This window comes from Tympanuchus pallidicinctus, unplaced genomic scaffold (assembly GCF_026119805.1).
Source record: "Tympanuchus pallidicinctus isolate F22 unplaced genomic scaffold, pur_lepc_1.0 scaffold7, whole genome shotgun sequence".
In the NCBI taxonomy this organism is placed as follows: Eukaryota; Metazoa; Chordata; class Aves; order Galliformes; family Phasianidae; genus Tympanuchus; species Tympanuchus pallidicinctus.
The window spans coordinates 20,079,504-20,102,963 of NW_026294791.1; the positions used below are offsets into that span (position 1 = coordinate 20,079,504).

A 23,460-nucleotide genomic window follows, 5' to 3' on the forward strand; every position below is an offset into this window, starting at 1 on the left:
GGGCCGCGCGCCTCGGGAGCGGCCGGCCGTGCCCTCAGCCGCGGCAGGCCGGGACGCGGCCCTTCCCGGCGCCGAGGTGTCAAAACGCCGGGCGGCGGTTTCCAGGCGCCGCGCGGCCCGCCTCGCCCCGCCGACAGAACGATGCGGGCCGGGAGCAGTACCGACCGCCGGCTGCCCGCCGCTAAACCCCGCCCGGGCGCTGCCCCTACGGCTTGGCCCCGCGCTCCCTCAGAAGCCGCCGCTGCGGCGGTGTGCCCGCAGCTGCCGCACCGGACGGGAGCCGCGCGGCCGCGCATGCGCCGCCGCCGCCACGGCCGCCGCCGCCTGCTCGCTCGGGGCGGGGCGGGAACGCGCGGTCACGTGGCCGCGCATCCCGCAGGGGGCGGTTCTGGCGCCGGGCCGAGCCCGCGCCTCAGACGGAGGCGGCGGGGCGGAGCGCTGCCCGGCGGTAAGGAGGTGCTCGGCGGGGTCCGGCGGCGAGGAAAGGAAAAGAATGAAAAGGGCGGTAGCTGCTGGCTGCGGCGCCCTCCCGCCCTTCTTCCTAGCGGGGCGGGAGGGGCTTCTCAAATGCTGCGGCTGCCGAGAGGCCGCGACTTCCTCAGGGCCGAGCTGTGGGCGCTGCGTGACGGAGAGCGGGGGGGGGGGGGGGAAAGAGGTGGCGCGGGCTGAAACGCTTCGCCCTGCCGGGGCCCTGCTCCTCCAAGCGAGAGGCACGGGCTGGCACAGACTGAGCGAGGATCTCCGACGTAATGCTGTCTGCAGACGGTTACGTCTTCGCGTTTAAAATGGACTTCGCATCTCGCTGCTGCGTTACGTGTGCTTCTGGCACGTACCGTGGTGGCGGGGCCGGGAGGCATCCCGGTTTCGCTGACGGGAGCCGGCTGGAATTCCCGCAGTAGGAAATGGGAAGAACCCCATGTGCGGGTGTGGCACTGGAAAGTACTCCGTATTCATGAGAAGTACAGGCTTAGCTTTCAGCAGCTCAAGTCAAACCTGTACTTGCATGCTTTCCTCAGGTTTTTTTTTTTTTTAATATGCCTCAGAAGTTATGTGACACTTAAGAACTCGTTTATGTTGTTTTTTATATTGCTTATAGAAGGGTAACTTAATTCTCATTATATAAGTAGCAACAAACACCTAGAATGCAGAAGCTTTTGAAACCCTAAATGATCAGACCCAGAAGAAAACATACTCCCAAATTTCAGTTCATTTGCTTCTTGTATGCCTAAAGAAACACCTGGAAATCAGAATGACTTCCAGGGAAACATCATTTGTGACAACTTGAAGGCCATCACTTCAGTATGATGGGTATGGACCCACTGCAAGAGTTCTTAAGACCACCAAATAAACACTACAAAAAAAAAAAAAAAGAGGCTTTTTTTCCCCTCCTTTACAAAATGCTGCATAATCCCAATAAGGAGGGATAGCTATGTTTAATAGCCTTCTGGATTTGTCATTTAATTCACTTACACAACACATGTACCTATACTGTATTACACACTAAGAATATAGTGACCTTTACCGCAAACCAGTAAAAAGCTGTTCTTCTAAAATAATGTAGGCCCGAGTCCCTCCTTCCTTCAAATTGATAGGAAATTAAAAAGTTAATCTTGTTTTAGAACAACTGAAAGCAGAGGCCATTGTGGATAGGAATATATGGAGACTACTACCAATCTAAATCTAAGTGTGAAAGTTTCTATTAGGTGCAGTGAAACCCATTCAGATTCACAGAGGGAACTCTAAAAATTGCTGTGCCATGGTAACTGTAATATAAATATTTTTAACTTGCTCAGTGCTCTTAAAAGTTAACACATGAATATAAGTAAAAAGGAAAACATCTCTAGTAGTTGCTTGTGCCAGGTCTACTTCCACAAATATGCCTATATGTGGTGTTGCTCACTACATTGTCAGAAGTATCAGCAGTCAACATAGAAAGTGATTTAAGTTTGCTTTAGTTGTCCGGAAGAGATAAACAGAGAAGAAACAGTGAGGGCTCACCTCCTTCTGCTCTGCTTATTCACCTTAAAATACTTGAGTAGCAATAAACTCTTCTGTACACTATCTTTCTGTTGCAAAGTATTTAATGATTTGAAATTCATTCTAGGTGAAAGGACAAAGTATTAAGAACTAAAGCAAGCAGCTCCCAGAGGATTTTTCTTTTCTTCTTCTTTCTTCTCACTCCCTGTACCCTGTATTAGAAACCCACTTGACTAGTTTTATCCTCTAGCTATGCCATAGACCTGATCCTTCACTGCCATCTGCTTCGTCACTTACACAGTGGTTGTACAGAATCTGTAGTCAGTGTGTGGCAACAGTGCCACATATGACCATGAAGCTAAAAATAATGGTGTGGGAGAAGGTTGTTGCCGGTAGTCATAACCTTGGGAGAGCGTGAAACAAACCTCTATCAACAGTTTTAAACCTCTGTTTTCTAACTTGTTTCAGGATTCTTGCACCTTCCAAAAAAGCTTTGTCTGTGATAGATTCTCTTAGACTAAACTGAGGCTGGCACAAGACTAGGGAGTGATTAGGCTCAAGTAGTATCTCATACATAATTTCTTATTTCATAACATTATATGATAAGTGTTTTAAATGGACAATACCAGCTAGTGATAGCTGGTTGAAACTATCATGTTAAGGTAAATCCACAAACATAGCAGTTAACAGGAACTACTCCAGCACATAATACTTCAGCCCTGCCATTGAAAAAAGTCTGGAAATAACACCATAAGGATGTTACCTTTCTCTGTGTAAGACTCTCTCACCTTCTTTTCTTTCTCTCCTCAAGTAGTTCCAGTGGTCAGGATAGAAATAGCTAAAGTAAGAGATGTGCCCTGTGTCTAGCAAAGGTACTGCACGCAGCTTAGCATGCCACAGATCAAGGAGCAGCCACATCCCACCACATTCCTTAATGACTGTACTTGCTGACTCTAGGAAGCTTTGGACAGATATCAGACTGAAAAAGTCTGATCTACAGATGACTCTGAAAGAGATATTATAACATAAAGATGACTTCTAAAATGAAGTCCCTGTTATACTAGCTTTTTAGTATGGCTCCATAAGTAACATAAGACCTCTCAAATAGTGAGAGCTAGGAAAGTGCATTTTCTAACAGATACTAATTAGTATGTTAGTCTGAATTATTAAGATTATTTGACATCATTACTGATGTATTTACATAACAGTATAACACAATGGAAAGCACAGCGATAACAATATAGTAGCAAAGTTGTAGGCTAAGGAAAGTGAAGATAAGCCCAAACAAAGCAGCAGCAGCAACAAAGGAAAAAAGAGTTGCTCACCCTTAGAATACCTCAAGTATGAAAGAATTGCCAGCAAAATATTCTTACATCCACTGCCAGCCCTTAAATGAGATCTGGAAGGGGGGGTGAATTCTGGCTCCATCCCTTCTGGTCACTCAGCTACATTGCTTGCACCTGAGCTCCCCTGGATTGGCCCTGCCTTCCCACCAGGTGCTCAATCACTGCTTCAAGCTGTGATTTAGCATTTCTGCTACAATATATATGCAGCTTTTGTTAGCTGGGGGTTTTATGGGGGGAGTGTGTTTTTCCTGTTTCAGAATGGTACAGAGGTACAGGAGTGATTTTGTAACTTTTGTGTTTTAAGTTCTTTTGTTAGTTTGGATTCCCAGTGGTGATTTTTAGTTTGGTTGGTTTGTTTCCCTTTTGTCTTTTTCTCTCTGGTTACTTCTTTGGTGCTTTTTCCAAGTTGGTTTTTTTTTGTGTTTTTTTTTTTTTTTTTCCCTGTTTGTTTTGTATGTTGGTAGCTTTTCAAGTTCTGTTTATCTCTTGGAATTGGAATTGTGTATTTGCCAGGTATTTTTAGATGGCTCTTTTTTCTGTATAACATTCTGTAAGTTCACTCTTTTCTCTTTAATGTGCTTCTATGCTTAAGCTTTCTATGTAACTTTTATCTTTTTTGTGTGCACTTTAAAACATGTGAAATTGGCATTGTTTTCTTTCAGTAAAGAGAGGTCTATTTTCCTTATGGCCTTCTAGATGTATCTCCAGTTTTCTGAGGAAAATCCTAAGCGTGATTTTTTTGGATGTTGCCTTAAAGCCTTGAGCAACTCACCTGCCCTGGAAGATGAGATTACGGTGGGGAATTTACTTTCAGAAATGCTTTGTACAGGAACAACATGCAATGTTATTGTTGTATCAATAGCTGTTAAATAATACTTTATTTGTGCTGCAGTTCAGAGTAAAATGGATGACTAGTTCTTGAATTGTGTGTTCAGGTGTAAGAAGTTTAAATTGATTATTAGTTTTTTTTCACAGACAGAATGAGAGCTATCTGCACAGTTTTTCCTGTTGCATTATACTCCACTGAGATGGCTGGCCATTTGGTTTTCTTTTTTTCTCCTCTGCTTCTATATGTGCAGAAGTATGTGAGTGCTCATAAGAGGTCGTTTGTTGGAGGCATGCTCATGTTTATTGGTTGAGCATGAATAGGCTTCAGTTTTCCATCTTTTGGCTCTGCTTTCAGTTTCCAGTGAAGCCCATGTATGTCTGAATAAGACCAGCAGTCAGTAGGAGAGAATGCTGCATTAGGACAGGGAAATTCTTGTGCCCTTTATACGCATCAGAGTTATTTTTTAGAAGGTATTATATTGGAGGTGGTGCAGGAAAAAAAAAAAAAATAAAGGAAATAGCACAGGAACTGTGTAATGGAGCTTTTAAATTCTCTTTATGTTCTTCAAACATTATCATCTAATTTTTTTTTTTTTTTTAGGCAGTTTCTCAGTTTCCCTTAAATTGTAGAGAAATTATGTGTTACTGAGGAACTGCAACAGTTACTTCAGGGCACAGGTACAAATAGCTGGCACCTTGGCACCTTGTTTCTGAAGTAGCCGTGGAAAGTGTGTTGTATCCCTGCATTTGTACATACTGACCCTTGATGTTATTGGAGATTTTGGTTACCCATATATACTGAAATAATCTTACTCTGAGTACGTAGAATTCTGCTGCATTTAATTCTCTTTGACCACCACTTAATTTGTTCATATTTTCCAAGTAGCTTTGAAGAGGTGTACCTTACAGTTAGTTTAAAGATATTTTTAATATTCCAAAACAAATAGGATACCTAAGCCTCAAGTACAAGAACTAGATTTAAAGACACCCCTATTTCAATATATATTAGAAACATGGCAGGAACAGCAATTATTTTAATGGTTGACTCAAATGAAATGTATGTATATTATATTTAGTAATAAAAACTTGGCAACAAAGATTTTTAAGGATAAATGTCTGTGTAGTTCCCATTTGAAATCACTGCCACTAAAGACACGAGTGAATTTAATTGTGTTTATAATTGTTTTTCTGGATCAAGGGTGCCTTGCCAAGAATGTGTTTTTGAAGAAATAACTCGGATGACTTCTTTCTTCTAGAACGTCTCAAAAGAGACATTAACTGAAAAAAAAAAAAGTATACATCTCTCTGGTTATTCTGTCACTTGCTTATTCTTTGCTGCTGTGGTTAGGCTTCATGTAATCACTTCACCTGCCAGTCAACAGTTCTGGATGCTGATGTCCTCATTTGTTACACTCCAACTTGACTGCTTTTCTGATACCCAGTGTCCTTTGCTTTTTTTCCAGCAGGTTGGAAATTGGTAGTGGCTTGGGTAGGTACTTTTATACTGGCTATTCACTTTTCAAGCAGGCACATAAAAGTCATGTTTTTTTGAAATCAGTACAAAAGAATTCCTTTGTCATGGCTTTCACACTGCTGTGTATGGTTAGTTGTTTTATTTTTTTTTTTAAAGTACTGTCAGTAATGGTTTGCTGTTACTTTGCTGTTTTCTTTAAGACTTCTATGTATTTCTGCTTTTCCTTCTGTTGTTTCCCTTGTAGCCACCCAGCAGTGTGCAGCCCCCTGCATCTTAAAGCCCATCCAGTCACATGATTCCCCTATTGCTTTTGGTCTGTGATTTTTGTGGCAGCATCTACTGTTAAGTGTTCTGTAAATTGATTTTTGTATTTATCTGAATAACCATAATTTTAAGGAGGTTTTGATCTCAGCCTTCCTATGGCACCTATTGAATTTTATTGGAAATGGCTAGAATTACAAATCTGTGCTGTACATCTAAATCTATATTCTAGTCAGTTACTGTAGTCACTAATCTAAGTCTACTCCTGCTGAAGCACATGCTGATTCTAATAGGATTTTTCTCATTTAAGAATTGCAGAGCTTTTTGTCTATTCTATTAGTATCAATAATTATGCTTCTCTACTTGACACCTCTTTTAAATCTGTGTGAGTGTTGCCTTAAATTGTGTGAATATTGCTGTATAGTAGTATTCATCCACTACCTTTAGAACATATAACGTTTTTTTGGTCTGTCATCAGCTGGTCCTCCCTTCTATGTATGAACCAGTTCCTGCTCAGCTGCCCTTAAATCACTAGTGGCTGGGTTACCCTGTTGCCACACAGTGTGTATTGAAGCACAGGGCATCTTCTCAGCTGTCTTACCCAGGTAGGGGGCAGTGGTCACTTCACTTGTCAGCACAAAGAATGGGAGTGACAGTCAGAATCAAGGGTGTCAGAAACAGCTTTCTCTTCTTGTTAGCCAGTGTAGTTGAATGAAGATGAAGGAAGGGGGCAAGCAGGCTGAAACTTGCTTTGTAAAGATTTGAGCCCTTGTGATGATCACTGCTCTGGGAGACATCTGAGCCAGACAAAGAACATGTGGGACGCTTACTTCTGCACAGATCTTCATAATCCCTCTCACAGGCTTTGTCTTAGCAGACACAGTTCAGTCCTTAAAGGTGGTAATTTACTAAATGAGTGAAGCAGCAGCCTGGTTGAGAGTGTGCCTGTAGGCATTACACTGAATCAAGGGAATTGTTATATGATGCAACAGAAGTAATCCCTGGAAATAAGGACTGGAAAAGGGAGTTGATGGTATACCTATTGGTTTTCCTTTGGCAAGTCTTGTCTGTGGCAAGCTCTTTTCTGTTTTCCTTACTGTGTTTAATTGAATTGCCTGATTGCAATTGCCTGATTGGAGAATGTAAGGTAACAAAACAGATATTGCAATAAATTCCTGTGTTGATGCAGGTCCAGCTTGTTCAATTGAGTGAGTAGTTCACTATTCATAAGGCATCTACTGGAATTGGGCACTTTAGTCTCTGACCTGGCTTGTGGTGTTCTCTTTTAGGAAGAGCAGTGAGTCAGTAGTCACCAGAAAAAAGAATGAGGGAAACAAAGACCAGCTCAATAAGAAAGCCTATCTGAGGCACAGGCATATTAGCACATCTTCCTTTTTACCTCCAAGGTCTTATGCAGTACTGTGCTAGAATAATCAGGAGTATTGTTTGACTTCTCTGGGGGAAGAGGTGAACTGGAGATGGGACACCTAAGAACAAAGAGATGAAAAATAAGAATTGTAAACATTTTGTTGTATTGGGTTGTAGGTGCTCTACCCAGAGACCAGTGGAAATGTAGAACAAAGTGATGAATGATGTCGCTTCAGAGTCAAGATTACAGGGTTTTAGATACTGTAATAGTAGGCAAGCAGTAGCAAACAAGGCTTTGATATTATTACATTGCTCTGATTTCATTACTTAAGAGTCCTGCAGAAATATCCTCGCTGCTACTAGAAAGCAGGTTTCCTGTGTATCAACTGCTGATTAAGAGCCATCTGCATGGAGATGCACTTCTGCTGTCTCTTTAATCACTGAAGACATACTGACATGTTTCCCAGGGCCAACTCCCTCTTATAACCACTGACTATGTTTGTGGCTTCTTGCAGAACAGACAGGGTTGGTAATAGAGAAGCCTTTTGTTTTTGCTCTGAGTCCCACTGATCTGGTAGGCTCTCTTTGTTCTTACTCGTCTCTTGTCTGTCTAGCCACACTTTTTCCTTGTTCAAGTTGAATAGTGCAGTAATGCTCTGTTTTCAAGTATTTAAATCAGTAATGTCAGGGGGAGCTGTTCCTCTGCAGCTTTAGTTTACTCTGAAGCAGAACAGAATGGGAATGAGAGCCATGGCTTTACTTCATTTCATGGAGTCCTCAAGAATGATGAAACATGTCTAGCATTTTTCCTTTTTTATATCTGACATGTTTGGCTGAATTGCAAATAATCTCAGAGGAGCTGTTGTTTCATACGCCTACTTAGATTTAATTTGCACAAAACTGTAAGGTAGGTAGAGGTGTTCTGGAGGCTAATGTGCTATAGGCAGAGTCCCCTGAAGGGGAAAAAATAAAGCAAATTAGTCAAGAAAATGAACAAAATAATTTCTTTGCTCCTCTGTGTCATGTTGTTTTCTGGCTTTATCTCTTCAAGAACGTCCTGGCAGTGAACCTGTCAGATAAATTCAGAACAATTTTATAATTGATTGGTATATTTTTGTTGTCTCTTAGTTTAGAACTGTTGGGAGGTTTCTTCCTCTTTGGCACAAGCCTAAGCCACCACCTTTCCACAGCTCTTCTCAGTGCTCAGGTAATTGTTGTAGCCTTCTGGCTTCATGACTGGCCTTTTCCTGGAAGACTTCCTTAGCTGGAGCTTCTGTCTGCATTGTTACATGATGCTACATGTAACAGTCTAATTTGTGTGCATCTTACTAGTTACAACATGAAACAATATTGTTTTGGCAAGAAACTATACAGAATGACGTTGTTCTAATGGATCCTGTGCTACAAAAAAAAAAGGAAGTTGGAAAACTGGAAGTGGACATTTGCATGGCTCAAAATTGTTAATCATTTGGTTTAAACAAAACCAAACCAGACCATTTTCATGTGGACTTTCTAAGTTTGTGTTTTATAAGACTGTGATTTTGCCAGTTTTTTCCCAACCTATCCTTACAGCCAAGTCAGCTGCTTTGTCTTAAGAATTAGCACAGATTTAATCCACTGGGTCGTTTAGCAGCTAGAATCCCCAAGTTCTTCATGTGGATTTCATACAGCTTTTCCTAGAAGGAAAATACATGTCAGTGGAGACTTGAGCATACAGCACAAAATTTGCCATTTATATCAGAATTCTTTGGACTTACTTAACATCCAAAAGATTAGAATTTAATACCCAAAAAGGTTAGAAAATATATAGTGATCTAGCATGCAAATGGCTGATGACAATTTTTTTTCAGGGTAACAACCAAAAATACATGAAATGCTATGTTGTTTCTTATTTAGTGTAGATTGAATTTATTCTGAAATTTAGAAGTATATTTTAAAACCCAAAATCTGAATTCTTCTGAACTAGACATTATTATGCTGGAATTTTTTTACAGCCAAGTTACAAATCGCAGAAAAACTAAGGTTTGCATGGCAAGTTCTTGGCAGATCTTTCTTGGAACAGCACAAACAAAACTGCTTAACAAGGAGGCATTCATTATTTCTGTCTTGCTACCCTCTGGTATTACAGTCACCAGCTGTAAGGTTACTGGCATTTTCTTTGAATCTTTCTAACAGAAAGCAGAGGGAACCAGTCATTCAAGTGTGGTAGTGAGAGATAGGCTGCATTTGTTAAGTTTGCTTCCTTTTTTAATAGCTATTGTGCTTTATCAAGCTGAGCTAATGCATTGACTGTGTGTTCCCATAGTAAACAACATTTAGGAAACCTGCTAAATTTCAGAAGGATAAATCTGTTGTTTCATCTTTAGAGGTCTGTGATCATGGAACTCACAATTAAATAACAGGAAATTTGGTGCCATGAGGCATGGGAGGTAGTGTTGTCTGCTTAGTGCTTGTAACTGCTAGTGGATAAATACTGCAAATGGTTCATAGAAGAAAAAGCTTGAGAGGCTTAAAGGATTTATATTTTCTTGAACATTTAGTGATATGTTCTCATCTCTTGGGTTATCTGAAGTCTATAGTTGCTGTATATACCAATAGGCATTTTCACTTACTCAGTTTTCAGGACCTCAATTTGATCACAGCTGAACTTGCTGTTCTGGGTAGCCTTAAAGAAAATTATCCTTTATGCAATAAAAAATAATTGCACATACTGAGTTTAGGTATATCACATAAGAGAAAAGTATTTCTGGTTTATCTATTAATATTTAATAATCTTCTTGCAGAGCTCTGCGATAACTACCCTTGTGCAATACATTAGTGCAATACACAGTATTGGCTACATTGCCGTCCTCTGACTGATCAGAGGAGTCAAGCCATGTTCTGAGTGTCTTCCACTTTTAAGTGGGTGGGAGTTTTTATGAACGTGGAGGTCATGGATTGGCAGCTGTTTTCAGATGAGTTACTTCTACTGCTTATGTTTGGTTTTGAGGGCATATTCTTAACAAATCTGCTTGTACCAGAAGTACTGATTTGGCTGGAATTGAACTTGGGCGCAGTTGTTTTGTCTGAGCTGAGTTTCTTAGAAGAATGTAAATAAAAGCAACTGGAGAAACCTGTAGTTAGAGCCAAGCTTTGAAATGGTAAGAATTCAGAGGTGGACTGTTAAGGCCTAGAGCAAGGTTATTTTGGGATTTACAGAGTCTTGGTCATCTCCTTGTTTACCCAGTCCAACAGCCCTGATCCACAGAGCTTTGGTATTCATGGATTGGAGTATAGTCTAAAGCTTTTCATTTTCTCCTGTACTTGGCACTTTATGCTAGGAGGAAGGTGTAACTTGAAGGCTTGCTATTTAGTCCTGTTATTCCGTCATTCTTAAATCTGTGCTTTTGTATCTCTGTAGGATGACTGTTGCATGTTTATCTTCCAGTAGCATTTGCCTGGGAGGGCAGCTCATTTTTGTCATGAGTGACTATTCAAGTGCAAGGATGAAGTTAATTAACATGTATGATCAGATTAATAGTAAGTTATAAAGGCAGGGGAAAAAAAAAGCAAGTACTAGAATCTTAAGGTTATTTTCACAGATTTACATAAGTGATTTTTAACTCCATAAAATCTGAGCAGTGTACCAGTTTTGTAATGACTGGATTGTATCATTTTTATCCTACTGAAACATGTACAGAAAAAATCAAGTCTTATAAAGAGTCAAAGGGCCAAAACTGTACTTGAAGTTATGGTTAAATAGTATAGTAACTAATTTCTAGGATGAGCAGTACCATGTAATACTGTCTGTCCACTGCACAATCATTTCATTTCAAATTTCAGTGCAGTAGCTTTCTATTGCTAGTTTCTAGTTGAGTTAGTTGTTGTCCATGCTGATGCAGCCAGCATAAGCACTTCATTTTGACTAATAAACAGTGTTTATTGTTTGTTCTAACTAATAGGTCAGAAATGTAATTGTGCTACGACCAGATACAGATCACTTCTTTACCACTATGCTGTTTGCTACAGCTAATGAAAACCATGGCCTCCCAGGTGATGGAGGGGGGAAAAAAACCAGAACTCTGGTCTGTAGCAAATGGTGGTACATTCTTTAGTGGGGAGGAACTGGCAGGAGACTTTAGTCTCACATTTAGCTTTCCAATATAAGTTTTGGAGTTTATGGAAAAAAAATATGGGGGGGGGGGGGGGGGGGAGGGAGAGAGGGAAGGAGTGTTAGGGGTAGCAAAAGTGAACAGTCATCTCGTTCTTGTCTCTACCTAGGGAAAGCAAACAGGGAAGAAGTACTTCTAGAGGAGGAAAAGTAAATTTTCTGTATGCATTTTGGACATAAATGAAAGGTGTTGTTTTTTTAAGTATTGCCTTTTGAACTCTGATACATTTTTCTGTTAGAACTTTGTGGACAAATGTTGCACTCAGTAATGAGGTGTCTACATTGCCTTATGGTGCTTGTGGAAAAGATGTTAGCTGAAGGTGTCACTTCATTTTGGTAAACTACATCACAATTTTTTTTTATCCTCTATTTTGCATATCAGTCACATTCTTTTTTAGCATATGACAAAGATCTCTGCTAGGAAAATTAATACCAAATAAGTCACAGGACTGCAAAATGAATGTCAGAGCTTCGGAGTGAGTCAGCGGGAAAAAATTATCCATGAGTTTTATTTTTTTAGGTGAACTATTAAGAGTGTATTGAATACTTTGTGGACGGAATGACATTTCAGGAATTTAGAATTCTGTATGCTGAAACTTAGCATTAGGAGCCACTCAGAGCAGCAGAGAGGGCTGACATAAAGGAAGCTTTTGGGACTTGACTTGTGGAGCTGTGTAGCCACCAAGTCAGCCAATAGCAGCAAGTTTTGGAAGGCTCCTCTATTTTGCAGCAGCTTCCAGTGGCTTCTAAAGCCAGGAGTAGTAGCAAACACTGTCATCTGGTAAGCTGGAACTTTTAATTCCTCTTGTCTCTTGTGCCTTCTCTTCTTCATGCATCCATTTGTGTGGGATCCTGTAAGGGGAAGAATGCAGACTTAATTTCAGTGGGAGTTTAATCTTGTTTTTGGAATGGTGCTCATCTCATGCAGCAATAAACCAGCCTTATTCATTGTTATGTGAGTCTAAATAGCAAAGTAGTAAGCAGCTTTCAAATGTAATGATTTGAGATCCTTACAGAAAGAGCAATAGAATAATGTAAAAGGTGAGTATTTTGGCTTTTGTGGAATACTTCTGTGGATCTGTATTAATGAAGCAGTGGCATCATGGAAAAATAACGTTTTGGGCATGTAGTACCATAATTATAAAATAATTAATTAAAGAACTGTATTCTAATAGTTGGATCTTGGACATTAGTAGAGGAAAAATAATTGATCACAAAAAAAAAAAAAAAAAAAACCAACAGCAAATGCAAATACCAGAAATAGGTGATATCCCTGTTTTTTTTCTGACATGGTACGGAAAGATGAAGACATTCTGCACCTGTAGGAATTTGGCACTTAATGCTAGAGCTCAGGATTGGATTTATCTGTGTTTTTTTATAAACTAAAAATAACAAACAAACCCACAACTCAATAATACTCTTTAAGCATTTAGGTTTACTTAGGGTTTTATTAATTCAAATTTTACCACAGACTTCTGCAGAGAGAAACATCAACCAATATCTTCTTGGAATGTGGCTCTCCAAAGAAAAAATGATCGGGAAGCCCAAATAATTCAGTTGTCCAAGCCTTCTTTTGTTGATTATTTGCAACAACCTTAGGAGTTGCCTGTTTACTTCCTGGTCTCAGGATAAAAACAGTGTGTTCAATGTCTGTATGAAATCAAGACAATTGATATGAATGTTAGCAGAATTGACTAGTTAAGGATTAGCCACATTACTTGTTTTTAGATTATCTGGATTTTTCCTGTGTGGTTCCTTTAAGGCTGTAATTCAGAAACCAGCGGAGTCACTCGCTGTCATTGACTGAGCGGTTTGTTTGAAGAACTGTTCTTCAAGTGAGCTTCAGCTTAGAGCTGCGGATTACTGCCTCACCTACAAATCTGCCAAGTGCCTTCCAAATCCTGAAATTTGAAAGAAACAGGAAGCTATTTAACTTTTTTGTAGCATCAGGTGGAGCAGGTATGAGGCCCATCTCCAAATAAATGTACTTTGATTTGTGTCACCTGAATGGACAGACATCCTCCCTCCTTTCCCAACTAGCAGATATTTTGCTAACTCCACATATAGGTGTGGTGAAGTGTTCTTTTACTTTTATTTTTTAATTATTATTATTTCAGCCAATTATTCTAAATAACATCATCATAAATATATTGCTCTTTATGAATTATGACATTAACAACCACAGATAAGGCCGTGGAATTCCTTATTTCAGAACAATGCTTCATATGAAGTAACTCGATGTGCATCCTGTAGCATGAAGAAAATCCCAATCTCCTGTCATTTGGAGGCACGCTTGAGTTCTCGGACGCGTCAGTACTGACACTTGCCACTGGAGGGAGCGATGTGTTGGCTTCATTTCTACTCGGATTTGAGTCCACTGTGGGTACACAGCCAGCCTACACTGGGGGCTCACCCCACGTGGAAAATTCAGGCTTGGCGTGAGGATATTTTGCCTACGAAGGAAACTTAAAGCACACTATACTGAAGCGTTTTGGACTCTGACCCTTTGGGATGTATTTGTTAATGAAACCCTCTGTGGAACCCAAGAAGCCAGACTGTGAGGTGCCTGCAGGCTGTGTTGTAGTGCAGTGCAGCTAACAGGGCTCGCCCAGGCAGGTATCACTGCAAAGGGCTGAGCTGTGTCACTGCTGTCACACTGCTCTTCGGAATGCTTCTGATACCATCACTGATGTAGCATGCCTAACACTTGTTCCTTCTGAACAGGGATTTTGGTCTTCTGATTTAATCCAGTCTTGTGTCACTGAATTATTTACTGTTCACGAGTGAAGTGAAAAGTTGGTTCATGCTTCTGAAGGATGGCTGTGAGAGGTGGGGCAAAGTAGCTGCTGGTAAACTGCAGGCAAGAATCCAAGGTGCTACACTTGTTTTTGGTGGGTTTGATACAGACACCATGGATCAGCATGGGAACACGTTTCTTGTATCATTTAAAATAGATCAAGAAGTGGAGGACTTCAATATCAACAATAACACTTTAATGTTAATAATGACTATTAATGATCATATTACCAATTATAATTATCAATACTCGAGTACTAATAATTTGAGTGGAATTAACTTCAATATTATTTTATTGCTAATACCTTCATTAGTCTAACAGAAGTGGGTATAAATTTAATAGCTGAAATTACTTGTTGAGGTGAATGTTAGTATGCAGTAATTCTTTTGTGCATGTGTGTTTGTGTGCACTGCTGCATTCAGTGATATTATAAAATCCAACTAAGTTTCTGCATCTGCGAAGTGATGATTAAAAAAAAAAAAAGTGTCAGTGCCTAACAAGGAAGTGTTAATTACTAGCCATTACTAATGGGCTCAGTATTGGAGGAGGAAGGAGGGAAGGTACAATCTGTTGCGGAGGACGGGCAGTGCCTTCAGACCGCAGCAGCCTTGGCGCTTTCAGCAAGCATCTTTCCCACGCGCCGCCTTATCTGTGGTCTTAGGGAGTACTTTTAGACTAGGAGTACTCCGCTGGTGTGGCTTGTGCTGAAGACCAGGAGCGGGGCACACAGCGAACGGGGTCCCGCAGGGCGCCGGTGCCGCCGGCCGTGGCTGCAGCTCGCCTCCTGCCGGTGACGCGCGCCCTCGGGAAGGCAGGGAGCGGCTGCGGGATACTCGGCCTGCTCTGCCGCACGCATCCGCGCCTCGGGGCAGCTTCCCGGTAGCGGCGTCACGCCGTACCGCGTGGCGGGACGCGGCTTGAGGCGGCATCTGAAAGTTATTTCTGCCCTTTTGCGAAATGTGACACGTTCTGGTGTTCTCCACGGCGATATTAAAGCAGTGTGAATCGTGCCTTTTGCTTACTGGCATAGAAGTAATTTCCCGGATTGCTGCCCTTGCGTGTGCTGGACATGGGTAAATACGCGAGTTAGGAATGTAGCTAGCACGCCCCGCGCCTCCATTAGGTGTAGTAATAGCACGATGTCTCGCGTGTGCCGGTCCTTGCTGTGTGCTCGGGGCGTAAAGCGCCGCTGGCACGCCACCGCACGGCTCGGTCCTCCGGAACGAAGCGGGCGGCGAGGCGGCCCCGGCTCCCGCGCGGCCATCCCTTTCCGGGCCTCGGGCTCGGCTCCTCCAGGCGAGCGGGAACCCGGCCGCCCCCCTTTCTCTCGCCACGCACCGCCTCACGCCCGAAGCTCCCCGTCTCCCTTCCCCTCAACCCGTCCCGTGCCGCCATTTTGAAAGCGGGGCAGTGAGCTGGGGCCTCCCGGGCCCGAGGGGGGGCGGCGGCGGAGGCGAGCCGGGCGGTCCGAGCGCCGCTGGCCTGCGGCGGCATTGCTAATCGAGGTGATTTTTGAAAGGGGCAGCTTCTGTGTCTTCATTAGGGGTGGGTTTCCGGGTTGGAAATTTCCTCGGCTCTGTACTGTTCTCTAATGGCTGTTTCTTTTCTGCTGTACAGAAGCATGTTTTTACCAAGGTCTGTTAAAGTCAAGAGGAGTGCTGATGAGGACAGAAGCTGTACGGCCAAGAAAAATAAATTGTCTTCTGGAGGGTCTTCCTTAGAGTTCCAAGATGCTAAATCAGCTAGAACAGAAACTTCCACTTCAAAATGTGATTCGGATGAAGTTGTGCAATGCGCAGAGCCCATCGCTATTCCTTCTGATCTTGGTGTTCCTGACCCATCTTTAGGAAAAGACGAGCAAAGTACCACTGAAGATAGCTCTTCAGAAGAACCCATAAAGTCCTTCAGCAAATCTCAGCGTTGGGCAGAACCTGGAGAACCTGTGTGTGTTGTCTGTGGTCGCTACGGAGAGTATATATGTGATAAAACAGATGAAGATGTTTGTAGCTTGGAATGTAAAGCCAAACACCTTCTACAAATTCAAGAAAAGGAGGAAAAGCTAAAATCTGATCACCTCGCACAAGGAGGATCTCAAGAAGAAACTCACCTCCTTAATACACCTTATTTCTATAAAGATCACTCCTTTATTTTAGGTTTGCAAGATGAGCAGGTTGAGAACCTTAAACTGCAGTTAGGTATCGCAATCCAGGGCCAGCAAGTTCCAAGACCTATTATAGAGTTTGAACACTGTTGTTTTCCTGAAACTTTAAACAGTAATTTAAAGAATTCTGGCTATGAAGTCCCAACTCCCATCCAAATGCAAATGATCCCTGTTGGACTGTTAGGGAGGGATATTTTGGCTAGTGCAGATACAGGCTCAGGAAAAACAGCAGCCTTCCTACTCCCTGTTATTATGAAGGTTTTGAACGAGGTAATGAAATTGTGTTTGTTTTGAGGAAGTGATAAGCAACTTTGTCGTCAAGATTTTCAGTGTAATTGAGAATGCAATTGCAGTTTTCTTTATTTTAAGTCATTTATTTATTTGATTGAACACTGGTTCTTTGTGGGGGAGCCTGTTGATTATTTTGCACTTTGAATGCTAAATCATCTCCATTAGTATTATATAATACATGTTTTTTATTAAGAAAGGTAGCTAAGTTCTGAGATAAACTTCCTACATGACTTAGAAAATGATTTCACGTGTTTTGCGAGTAGTAGTTGCTAGATCTTGTTGCATCAGGTAGTTGAAAGATTTTTGACATTGGGGTGATTTCAGTTGGGATATGGTTGGCTGACCATCAAACAACTACAGGAGTTTCAGGTTGCACGATTCTGCAAATCTTGTTGCTATACAAGCAGCTTCTTGCAGTGTCAGTGGGGAGAAAGCAGTTAAGAAGATCTTTGCTTCAGGAGGATGTGAATGTATGGTGAGAAATAATGGCAAATAGTATTCTGTGCCTGGTGCATCAGCTCTATATTGCTTTAGTGGCTATAATCAAGAAGATTTTGAAATTTGAAAATTTCAGATCTGATTCCATGTGATATTTCACACGGTTTATATGTCTTTCCTATAGAGAGATAGATATGTGTATATGTATTTCAACTTAATAGTCTAAAGATTATTTAAGTAACTCTTTATCTTGCAAATAGTGTATCACGGGGGGTTGGCTATACAGGAGCATTATAGAGGAGCAGTGCTATTACACTCTGGTGTCTCTTCTGTCTGGTTATTCTCAAAGTCTGCAAGGCAGTTGTATGTGTATAGTAATGCGTACAGAATCAGAGTCTCAATGAATATTATTTCATTACATAAACTCTTGTTTTCTATCTTAAGGATACTTTGCTAGTTAACTTATATGTAAAAAGTATTTTGTTTAAAATAATTTTCATTTTAATGTAACAGAGAAATGATACATTAAGAACGTAAGGGAAATGTGGTTATAAGATAATGTTTGACATTTCCTGGCTTAGATACTTCTAATTGTGGTGGTAAGTTTTCAGTTGTTTTCATTTTGGCAAGCGTTCAACTTAACCACGTCCTTCTGGACTATGTAATTCCCCTGAAGATACAGTGGGAAAGGAACGATTTCCTGGTGTTGGTCATTTGTAAATATTCCAGTTAAAGAACAGAAAGAAACAGATACTATCCAAAATAACTATTATGTGAAATTGCAGTATAGGTATCAGTATATGTGAGAACTGTGTTTATTTGATGAAGGATGTACTCAGTGATCTGTGATTAGTATTAGTGAAATAGTGCATCTTGGAGCTAGACTGTAATTCTACCTTTTTTTTTTTTCCTCATTTTCCTGTTGTACTTTATATTCTTTTTACTTCGTTACTATCTATTAATTGTGCTTGAGAAACTGTTATCTGAGAGGAATTGCTGTACTATAATCTTGTGTTTTCTGGATTTGCAGGAGGAGGTGATAATTTGAAGATCCTTAAATAGGGAACAAAAAGATGTTTAAAGACAGTAGCAATTTTGTATTTAGTCTCTGTCTGGCTGATTATAAGTGGGTGAGAGGGGTTATTGATTTTGTTTTGAAGTTTTCTGTGAGATGTTTTTGCTGTGTGGGTGTCCTATTGGTATTTGTCCTCTCTGTCTAATACTTATTGATTTGCTTAGTCCCAGTGGTGTTTAAAACGATAAGGAGAAATATTGAGTTCCTGTGATATCAAGACTTCTAAAATGTTTGTAATCTGTCTGGATTTAGCTAGCATCCTGGGTTTTGAGTTCGTGTGGAATTTGAATTCTTTTGTAATTTCAGTTGCAATAACTAAAACACAAAAATAACAAAACAAAGCACTGCTTGGATTCCTTTCTGGGCCTTTTTTTTTTTTTTTTTTTTTTTTTTTTTCATTGTCAGGAATCTTTTTTTCTACCTTCCTGCTTCAGATAGAAAAGGCATTAGCAGTCTAACTGTATCCACAGTAGCTGCGCTACATATTTTGTATTTCAGTACTGGGAGAGGTAGTCTTGAAAGCTTTTTACCTAAACAATGAAGCAGTTCTGTGTTCAACAGATTTCTTACCTCCCCTTTCTCTGTAGACAGAAACTCCGTCAGCCCTTATTTTGGCACCAACAAGAGAGTTAGCAATTCAGATAGAAAGACAAGCTAAAGAACTCATGGCTGGTTTACCAAACATGAGAACAGTTCTCCTGGTAGGAGGTTTACCATTGCCACCACAGCTTCATCGTCTCAAGCAAAGTGTCAAGGTAAGGACTGCAGTGTGCAAAGGTGCTCTGGAGAGTTGTGTTTTCACAACATTTGCAGAAAAGAAAAATGTGACTGTTGATGTAGCTGTATATGCATAGATGCAGAGTTTTTCCTGAGTATGTGTAAGCTACTGAAATAACTGTTAGCTTTTGAAAATTTTATAATAGTATAAACTAATAATTCTTTACGTTTTACTTCTGATTGAATGTAGTAAAGATAGTTGTTGTTTTGGAAAGGATCACACATCATATTGCTATTTTCAATTAGTGAAATATGCCATTTTTGTAGACAGAGTTGTAGGTAAGGTCAAAAACAGTTCTTTTTTTTTAATGCAGATTAGATTACACGGCTGGTATTTAGATGTTTCCATTAGAGTACTAAGAAACCCATTTCCTTTTGAGACTTCATAATTAAGTTACCTAGAGAAACTTAGAGGTTTATTTGAACATAAGTAGCTTCAGTAATTATCATCATTCTCACCTCAGTGCTGTAACTTCATAGTTTTTTCCAGTTTTTTTTCTCTCCTTTAACAGATTTTTTCCTTTTGTCTTTTGTCAGGTTGTAATAGCAACACCTGGAAGACTTCTAGAGATTGTAAGGCAAAATTCTGTACAACTGCATGGCATAAAAATCATAGTAGTGGATGAAGTAAGTTTGTTAATTCTCAAAGCTATATTGTATGTACAGAGATCCTTATAGAGAGTCGTTGTGGGTGCATTTTCAGATGATCATACACGTAGAATGTTCACTGTAAAGATGAAATATATTTGTTATGAGAAAATTTCACCTCTAACAATTTGAGATGTTTGAACAATGCATATTCTATTGACTGTAAAAAACTTCCATATCTGACAGCTGGGACAATGCTACTTTGAGCCAGTTATTTTCAATTTTCCTATATAGCTTTTCTTCTAACTGAAGTTTCTACTGCCTTGGGATTATTACACACCAATCATATGCATCATGGGTCATTTTTCTTTTCAAGTTCAGGTTTATGCTGTTTATTCTGTTTATTGAGAATTCTGATACAGATACAGTATTTTTTACTTAGGTGGATACTATGTTAAAAATGGGTTTCCAGCAACAAGTGTTGGATATTTTGGAAGACATCTCTCATGATCATCAAACTATACTGGTGTCAGCCACAATCCCAGTGGGTATTGAACACTTAGCAAATCAGCTTCTGCACGATTTTGTAAGAATAACAATTGGAGAAAAGAATCTACCATGTTCCAATGTGCGCCAGATTATTTTATGGGTGGAAGAACCATCTAAAAAGAAGAAACTGTTTGAAATACTAAACGTAAGTGCAATGTTGTTCTCATAGGACATTTTTAAAAGTTTGTCTGTTTTCACAATGCTCTGTCAGGTTCTCGTCTTTGATTCTGATCTGTATGTAGTGAAGAAGAGGGTGATGTTGAAATAGTGCAGTTACACGCTCAACAGTGCTGCAGCGCGAGGACTTCATTGGCAATTTTAGGAAGTACTCTACCCCTGCCACTCACACATCCTTCTGCAGCAGCAGACTACGTTCCTGTTCTTAGAACTAAGTTTAAAATCATCATTTTGGTATTTTTGGTGATCTGCAGAATGGCACCTTAAAGATTTGTATTGATTATCTGTGTGTGGTGGAAGAAAAGGACTTGTTAAAACTGTCACAGCTGCTTTATGGCCTAGGAGTTGTTTGTCATTTTAAAGGTAATTAGAAAACAAAGAATGCTAATTTAGTTCTTTCTTGAATTTTCTGTATATAAATATTGCAGGCCTCAATTACTTATGTGTACTTTAGGAATACAGAAGGGATGGAAGGGGGGAGTCTTGACCTGGGTTATGCAAGAAATAAATAAGAATTTTTAACTGAATATCAGAACGTAAAGAAATTCAGAAGTGTAATGTAACTTTTTTTTTTCAAGAGAGCTCCCTACTTATAAAATGTGCATGTTATTGAGATAAACTTGGGTTCTGAACTTACAAATCTTATATGTTTATGATGTATGAAATTGTGCTGATGGCTGCTGTCTTGTGGCTTCTTGTCTGGAATTTAAGAATGTTTACTCATCTGGAAGAGATATTACTGCTATAGACATTGAGCAGTGAAGATCAAATCAGAGTTCTTGATGATGAGCAACAACCTGTGGTACCTTCTTATTTCCATTTTACAGGATAAGAAACTTTTCAAGCCTCCAGTGTTGGTATTTGTGGACTGCAAGCTAGGAGCAGATCTGCTGAGTGACGCAGTTCATAAGATTACAGGATTACAATGTACATCTATGCATTCTGAAAAATCTCAGGTGGAAAGGACAGCCATATTACAGGTCTGTGCCTCCTGACGTTTTTAGATTCTTGATAGATAGAAAGTGGCTTTTTGTTTAATGGCTTAATTAGATTATAGTTTACTGTTTTTCTGTGGTTAAATATGAAGTATTTGTGGGGGAAAAGAGGAGAGAGGTGTGGGACCAGGTAAAATTACAGATGAGGTTATTTCAAATGCAGATAAATACTGGACACCTATTTCCTAGCTTATTTGCTTTGAAACAGGAATGTAAATATACATTTCACCTTAATTGATGCTTTTATAATTAAAACGTGGGTTCTGGTCTCTCTTTTGCTCTTTGGAAGTAATACTCCTATTTAAATCAAGAATACGAGGGATCATTCTGTCTTCTGTAATAGAATAAACACATTGGCCAACAGAAGATTTCATGTTTGAAAAGCAGATAAATAAAAAAATATTTTTTTTCCTCCCCTGTCAGGGATTACTTCAAGAGAAGTATGAAGTGATAGTAAGTACTGGAGTCCTTGGACGAGGACTTGACCTTGTCAATGTCAAACTGGTCGTAAATTTTGATATGCCTTCAAGTATGGATGAATATGTACATCAGGTAAAAACCAAAATATTCTGTCATTTGTTGAAGTATTAATTTGAAAGTATACTGAAATATGACATCCACTTATGGAAATACTGTGTCTTAGATGAAGAGATTAAGGGAGATGGACTTGTTGGGGCTGGAGAAGAGAAGGCTTAGAGTAGAATTAATTGCTGTGATAATGGATGGTTACAGAGCAGATGGAGCCAAGCTGTTCTTGGAGATCTGCTGTGAAAGGCTAAGAAACAATGGTCACAACTTGCTGCAAGGGAAATTCTGACCAGGTAAAAGGGAAGGTCATTTTCATGGAGAGTGTGTTAAGGCAATGAAACAAGTTGCTCAGAGTGGTTGTGGAACCTCTGTCTTCGGGAACATTCACAATTCAGCAGGACAGGGTCCTGAGCAACTCGATCTAAATTTGGTTAGCCTTGTTTGGGATGGGAGTTTGGACTGGGTGACTTTCAGAAGTCCTTCTAACCTCAATTATTTCATGTTACTAACTGCAGTACACTGCTTTATTTTTTTATTATTTTTGTACTTCAGCAAGTAGTCAATAAATAACAGAACTGTACTGGTGCTAAAATAGTATTTTATTTTTTTTTTTTTTTGTAATTAGAGAATCTTTTTAGATTCTTTTCTAATTCTTGAGCACTTTGGATGACACAGAGAAATAATTTTGTCTCAAGATCATTGCAAGTACAGGGCTTTTATTATGATGAAACTTGCACATATTGTACAGAAAACAAGGCACATGTATGTGGTGTTGATATAGCATTTGAAAAACTAGGATTCTGTAGTTCTATGAAATCTCAGTATTAACGTTGGATTTCTGCTATGTCCCATAAGCAAATAGTAATTTTTCGTGCATTTAAATTAAAGCTTCTGATCAGTGTATCTCAAATCTAGGATGTGTATTGAATTTTTGTGTGTAGAAGATGAGGTGAAGATATTGTCATTTACATAAATTCCTGAATACCTACCTGTGTTTTATAACAGAAAATAAGGAGATATGAGGAAATTGTACTTGATATTAAACTGAGCTTTAATAACTTAAACTGAGATGTTGCTTTTTCAGGTTGGAAGAGCAGGGAGGCTGGGTCACAGTGGAACTGCGATTACTTTTATCAATAACAACAGCAAGAAACTCTTCTGGGATGTTGTGAAGAGGGTAAAACCAACAGGCACTATTCTTCCCCCGCAGCTGCTTAATTCCCCATATCTACATGACCAAAAGAGAAGGGAACAGCAGAGACTTAAACAATTAGAAAATAGCCTTGTAACAGGGGATAATATTATGGACATCATTAGAAAACATGACAAAAATAATTCTCTGAGGTAACAAATATAAAGCAAACTTTGTAATTATTATGCAACTGTGATAAAAATAAATGTGCAATTTTCATGTCTCTCTGTATTTCTTTTTTTAAAAAAATCTGATTTTCTAATGTCTCACTTTTATCTCATCTTTTGCAATACCTGGCTGTTAGTATATCTTTGTAGCAAAATGGGATAAACCAGGTAAGTTAAGGAAGAAATCTGTGGTTTTTTTTTGTTTGTTTGGTTGGTTGTTTTTGTCATGAACCATTATAGTTGTTAATATGTAAGTGATCGTATCCATTTGCTACTCGTTTATGTGCAATTCTTGCCTTTCTCTGGCACTGGTTTTCTTCC

At 39.8% G+C, this 23,460-nt stretch overlaps 1 protein-coding gene and 1 long non-coding RNA gene across 7 annotated transcripts; one reads left to right on the plus strand and one right to left on the minus strand.

Moving 5' to 3' along the window:
• Window positions 1–381: 381 nt before the first annotated feature.
• DDX59 (DEAD-box helicase 59) lies at window positions 382–23,195 on the plus strand. Of its 6 annotated transcripts, none has more exons than XM_052666984.1 (8): window positions 382–448; window positions 15,819–16,632; window positions 18,754–18,921; window positions 19,481–19,570; window positions 19,974–20,225; window positions 21,085–21,237; window positions 21,676–21,804; window positions 22,865–23,195. In XM_052666984.1, the coding sequence occupies exons 2-8, from the start codon at window positions 15,823–15,825 to the stop codon at window positions 23,126–23,128; spliced, it is 1,866 nt and encodes a 621-aa protein (XP_052522944.1). In that variant the 5' UTR covers window positions 382–448; window positions 15,819–15,822; the 3' UTR covers window positions 23,129–23,195. The 6 variants fall into 6 exon arrangements, with proteins under 6 accessions (XP_052522944.1, XP_052522942.1, XP_052522945.1 ...); XM_052666982.1 differs by lacking the exon at window positions 382–448 and adding an exon at window positions 3,549–3,873; XM_052666985.1 differs by lacking the exon at window positions 382–448 and adding an exon at window positions 4,779–4,829.
• LOC128072808 (uncharacterized) lies at window positions 11,736–14,950 on the minus strand. The gene is made up of 2 exons (XR_008202450.1): window positions 12,660–14,950; window positions 11,736–12,256 (listed from the first exon to the last, which is right to left on the minus strand). It is a non-coding gene; the product is annotated as an uncharacterized LOC128072808 (long non-coding RNA).
• Window positions 23,196–23,460: the final 265 nt, after the last annotated feature.